The sequence below is a fragment of the Vombatus ursinus genome, unplaced genomic scaffold (genome assembly GCF_900497805.2).
Source record: "Vombatus ursinus unplaced genomic scaffold, bare-nosed wombat genome assembly UNPS02010822.1, whole genome shotgun sequence".
In the NCBI taxonomy this organism is placed as follows: Eukaryota; Metazoa; Chordata; class Mammalia; order Diprotodontia; family Vombatidae; genus Vombatus; species Vombatus ursinus.
The window spans coordinates 2,496,845-2,501,997 of NW_020950600.1; the positions used below are offsets into that span (position 1 = coordinate 2,496,845).

The 5,153-nt window shown below is 60.2% G+C and overlaps 2 protein-coding genes across 5 annotated transcripts in view; both read right to left on the bottom strand.

Moving 5' to 3' along the window:
• The window catches only part of SYNE4 (spectrin repeat containing nuclear envelope family member 4), a 3,640-nt gene extending 887 nt beyond the window's left edge, over window positions 1–2,753 (bottom strand). The window contains exons 1-6 of the mRNA XM_027855315.1: window positions 2,672–2,753; window positions 2,064–2,128; window positions 1,614–1,802; window positions 1,445–1,515; window positions 894–1,092; window positions 394–633 (exon numbers count right to left, since the gene is read on the bottom strand). Of these exons, the coding sequence (XP_027711116.1) occupies window positions 394–633; window positions 894–1,092; window positions 1,445–1,515; window positions 1,614–1,802; window positions 2,064–2,128; window positions 2,672–2,753 (846 nt within the window). The remainder of the gene's footprint in view (window positions 1–393; window positions 634–893; window positions 1,093–1,444; window positions 1,516–1,613; window positions 1,803–2,063; window positions 2,129–2,671) is intronic.
• Window positions 2,754–2,856: 103 nt separating this feature from the next.
• ALKBH6 (alkB homolog 6) overlaps window positions 2,857–5,153 on the bottom strand; it is a 4,733-nt gene continuing 2,436 nt past the window's right edge. For all 4 annotated transcript variants that reach the window (XM_027855415.1, XM_027855414.1, XM_027855413.1 and 1 more), the window contains 2 exons: window positions 3,409–3,531; window positions 2,857–3,315 (listed from right to left, as the gene is read on the bottom strand). In XM_027855415.1, coding sequence (XP_027711216.1) covers window positions 3,043–3,315; window positions 3,409–3,531 — 396 coding nt within the window. In that variant the 3' untranslated portion in view covers window positions 2,857–3,042. The remainder of the gene's footprint in view (window positions 3,316–3,408; window positions 3,532–5,153) is intronic.

Here is a 5,153-nt window from a genome sequence, read left to right on the forward strand (position 1 = left end):
AGGAAGGGAGGACGGACAGACACAGAGACAAAGACAAAGACAGAGAGTCGGGGAATCAGAAAGCTGGGGACAGGGCTCACAGGAAGGACAGATAGATAAGGCATCACAGGAGGATGATGGGAGAGACAAGAGTCTCCCTGGGGAGGGTCATCAGACACAAAGGGAAGGAGACAAGGTTGGAGAGAGGCAGACATTGCGCTCAGCTCTTCTGCAAGAGAGCAAAACCTCTCAGGGGTGGGGGCTCCAAGCTGAGCTGGAAGAACCTGTCCCAGAGTCTGGACCCCTGCAGCCCCGTTCCCCATCCTCTGAGGCTGTGTGCCCCAGACCCTGGCCCCAGCCCTCCAAGGCCACAGGCCACCACCCTGCCCTTGCCCCGGCCCAGCTCTCACTCACCCCCAGGGGCTCAGCATGTCCACACACTTCACAGGGGGACCCCGGTGTCCAGACTCTCCTGCTCCTGAGGGCACCCAGCCACCCCACATCCCCAGTGGGGTCCCATTCCAGCTCGGCTATGGGACCTTCCTGTGGGGGACCACCCCTCTCGCTCCCAATCCCAACCCTCGGGCCAGGCCCCGGCCCATCTGAGTCAGTGTCTGAGTCTGGATCTTGGATTGAGGCAGGGTCCTCAAACACCTGGAAGCAGAGGTCAGGGGTAAGGGGTCAAGGATCAGAGGGGCTGGGGGAATCACAGATGGTTATACGCAGGAGTCATAGTGGGAGGGGGAGGGCGTAAGTAGATGATGCTAAGAGGCAACAGGGACAGGGTCAGGGGTCCCAGTGGGTTACATTTGGAAGGGCTGGGATCAGAGAGGGGTTGAGGTTAAAGGGCTGTCAGGGATCACAGCTTGGGGGGGTAGGGGAGGGGGCGGTACTAGAGCCTCAGTGGTCCATACCAGGCTGTAGGCAATCAGCTGGCCACGACGCCTATTGAGGCGCCGGAAGATGCCTTCACAGTAGACAGTTGGGGTCACCCTGCCCTCCCCAAGGGTGGCTGTGCTCCAGGGCTCCTTCCTCCGCATCGCATCGGACTCTCCCTGGACACCAGCAGGACCCCGCCTGCTCTGCTGCTGGCTGATCATTAACCAGGAAGGCCTAGGGGGAACCCAGACACTGGAGACCAGTCCCTCCCCCCCAATCCGGAGCGACCCCGGTCAGCTGGCACCTCTGTGTGGACCCATGCTTCCAGGATAGGCTTGGCCCACCATCTCGGGCACCCAGGTGTCTGGGACCACCAGCCCCTCTCTTCCCTGTCTAGAACAGGCTGCCATTCCCCCAGGGACCCAAGTGGGCAGGATCCTAGCAACTCTCCTAGGACCCCGATGGCCAAGCCTCCATCTCCTCCCATGAGGAACCAGGTGTGCAGCACCAGAACCTAAACCAACCCTCAGGAGACCCAAAGGTCTAGGTCCCATCCCCTGCACCCTCAGGGTTTGGGGGGACCCACTCATGGACCCAGGTGTCAGCCTCTTGTCCCAGCTGGGCCAGCCACAGGTGTGAAGATCTCCTCCAAGGACCCTGAGGGCAGAGCACAGATCCACCATCCTCCCCCTGGAGTCCAGTTCTGTAAGTTTTCCTAGACGTTCCTTCCAAGCCTCTCCTCCAAACCTTCCCACCTGAAAGCCAGCTTGCCACTCTCGTCCTCTTCTCTCTCCCCACCATACCTGGAGCTGCTGAGTTAGGCAGGACCAGCAACTGCTCCCAGCAGGGGCCAAGGTCCAGGCATCTGCTGCAGGGAGCGGGGGAGCAGGGAGCGGGGAGTGGGAAGGTTCAGGGAGTCCAAGTCTAGGGTGGGCCTCCAGGGCCTGGAGGGGAGGGGGAAGTGAGAAGGGGTATCTGGATACAAGGGTTAAGGGGGAAATAAATGGGATTCTGGGTGCCAGCCTCCCGAGGGGCAGATGCCAGGGTCCCTGATGACAACTGGGATCCTACAGGGACAGGGGCTGGAAGGGGGTGGAACATTTCTTGCTAGGTGCCCCTGCCTGGGACCCAAGCATCCTATCTCCCAACTTCCTATCCTCCAAGGAAAAGGCCCAGCCCCTTCACAGGGCTCTCCAAAGTCTCACCCAGGACAGGGATGTCTCCTCAGGGAGGCCTGAGACCTTTCCCTTCCCCTTCCCCTCCCCCCGAACTGGGGTGGAGCCAGCACCCAGGAAACTCTATGCCCAGCTCAGGTGACGCTTGGGCAAGTTAACCCCTTCATTCCTGAAGACTGGCCTTCCCTCTGGCTCCTGGGGATCTGGAGGTCCATTTCCCTGCAGGGCCTCAAGCTCCTGGTTGCCCCCTCCCCAGCCTCCACATCCTCCCTCAGTGACCAGGTGTCTGCCCCACCCCCTAGCCTCTGCCTCCCCCCTCAGTGACCAAGTGTCTGTCCCCCCAGTTTCTATATCCTCCCTCAGTGACCAGGTGTCTCCCCTCCCAGCCTCTGCCCTTAGTGACTGACCAAGTGTCTGCCCCCTCCCCCCCAGTCTCTATATCCTCCTTCAGTGACCAGGTGTCTGCCCCACCTCCCCAGTCTCTGCCTCCCCACTCGTTGACCAGGTGTCTGCCCCACCCCCCAGCCTTTGCCCTTAGTGACTGATCAAGTGTCTGACCATCCCCCCAGCCTCTATATCCTCCGTCAGTGACCAGGTGCCTGCCCCACCCCCCTGCTTCTGCCTCCTCCCTCAGGGACCAGGTGTCTTGCTCCCTCCTCCCCGCCTCCTTCCTCGGTGATCAGGTATCTGGTCTCCCCCACCCTCAGCCTCTGCAGGCATCTTGCCCACCGCCCCGCCCCAACCTCCTTCAGGATACCCGCACCTGCTCCCAACCCTGCCTCTGCAGGGACACAGGCGTCCAACCCCCAATGAATCTAAAAGCTCGAGGTAATTGTAGTTTATTCCTGAACCAGGATGGGAACTTGGCAGGCAGAATCACCTCCCCAATGACTGCGATGGGACTGCTTTCTCCCTAAATTCTTTCTGCTGACTCAGACCCAGGAGTAGTGAGGCAGACAGGAAAAGTTGTATGGTCAACTGCCTTCCTGGTGCTTGGAGATCTCTGGGTTCACTTGGTGCTTCGAGATTTCTTGCTCAGCAAGAGGCTGGTCCGGAGCACTCGCGGGACCCTTCGAATAGTGAGGGAGACGCGCGTGCCCCGGGGGAGCAGGGCGTCAGGCTGGGCCGAGGGGCAGGCAGCAGCATTGGCCACGGGGGTCTCAGTCAGAGCGTCTATCGATGTCGGGCGGATGCCGTGGAGGAGGTGGGTGTAAGCTTCACCTCGGAGGACCAGGAGGCTTCGGGGCTCCAGCAGCAGCGAGAACTTGGGGAGAGGCTGGGGCTGGAGAGCAGAAAGGGCAAGGGTGGAGGATGGCCCCTGTCAGCTTGGCGGGCTCCAGGGGGTCCCAACTCCCTCCCTTCACCGGCCCCTCACCTGCTCCTCTCGAGGGTCCTTCTCCAGCTCAGGCCCTCGGGGCAGGTACATATCTAGGACAGTGTGGGAGCCAAGGCTGATGGTGCTGACCGTCGGGTAGTACAGAGGGCCGTCCTCATGGGGCTGGGGGTGGGCAGAGCCAGAAGAGGGAACTCAGGACCCAGACCTTAGACCCCCGTGGGCAGTGGGGGCAGGGATGGCAAGTCTATCTGGAGGGCACTTACAGGAATAACCATGGGGCACCCAGTGGGCATGTTGGGATGGGAGGGGCACTCCGGGCATATTCAAGGAGGACATCTGAGAGCACCCCCAGGGAAGCACCTGGGGAGGGCACATTCAGGACCTCTCCTCTTGGACAGTCTCTCCTCTGACCTCCACACCCCCCGACTCTCTACTGATCTGATCACCCCATGACTGGACATCCATCGCCCCCACCACTTCCCCGGCCCCCCCCCCCCCGCCCCCCCCCCCCCCCCCCCCCAGCTTTGGGGATTTCAATTCAGGCCTCACGTCTCCTGGGTCTTCTTGGCCCTCCACCCCAGTCAGCTGGACCCCCAAGCCCTCACCATCACTCTCCGATGCTGCACCCCAAGATTCTGAACTCCTAGTGTCCTCTTCCCTTGTCCCCCTGCCCACTCTTCAGCTAGGTGGCACAGTGGGCAGTCAGGAAGAGCCAAGTTCAAATCCTGCCTCAGAAGCTTACTGGCTATGTGATCACTTAACTGGTCTGTGCCTTGGTTTCCCCATCTGTAGAGCTGGGATCCTAAGAGCACGTCCCTCCCTGGGTTGTTGTGAGGATCAAAGAAGTTACTACACATAAGGTGGCCTGCCCTCCAGGAGCGGGCATTCCACTGGTGCCCGGGGCGCTTTCCGACACTCGGTCTCTGTCCAGGCTCTCCATGGCTCCAGCCACAGCCCTGTCATTTCCTGTCTCTGGCACCTTCAGTCCCTCTGGTTCCTTCCTTTCAGCCCAAGATCGCAGCCCTGTCTCCCAAGCCTAAAACAGAAGACCCTCCCCAAGCTCTGGAGCCCTCCTCTCCCTCCCCTCCCAGCTGACTTCCCTACCACTGACTCCTCTGATCCCTCTCGAAGGGCACCTAATCCCCCCATGCCCTTTGCACTAAGCTCTTTGGCATTTCTCTAGGGCCTGACCCTAAGGACTACCTCCTCCTTCCAGATTCTTCTCCACCGGAGGCTGGGCAGAGAAGCCCCGGCGCTTCCCGTTTCTGCTCTTTGGACCTTCACCCAGTTCTCAGTTCTCCTCCCACACCCCCTAGGTGAGGGGCTTCATTGGGGGCTTTCTTCTCTTTCATTCACTTCCAGGGCTGGAATCAACTCAATAAAGAAAAGCCCCAGATGTGCAGCCTGTCTGATCTTTTCATTTCCTCCCAGATATGGCAGCTCCCCAGGATGGTGCCTGGAGAGCGCCTGGGGCAGGCCTGCACAACCTGGGCCCTAGGGCCACTTGTAGCACTCGAAAAATGCAGAGGAAAACATCCTTTGTATGAACAGGAAATCTTTTGGCCTGCTGCAAGCAGCCCTCGGGCTGTAAGCTGGTCCCAGGTTGTGCAGGCCTGGCCTGGAGGATGCCATTTGGAGGGGGTGTCAGGAGATCCAGTGTCTGAGGGAACTAAGAAGGTTATATACCTGTATATTCAGGGGCTCTGACTTCCCATAATGCCCTCTCTGTGGGTACAGTGGCTGGGTGTGAGAAGGTTACACACTCATATGTTCAGGGGCTCTGA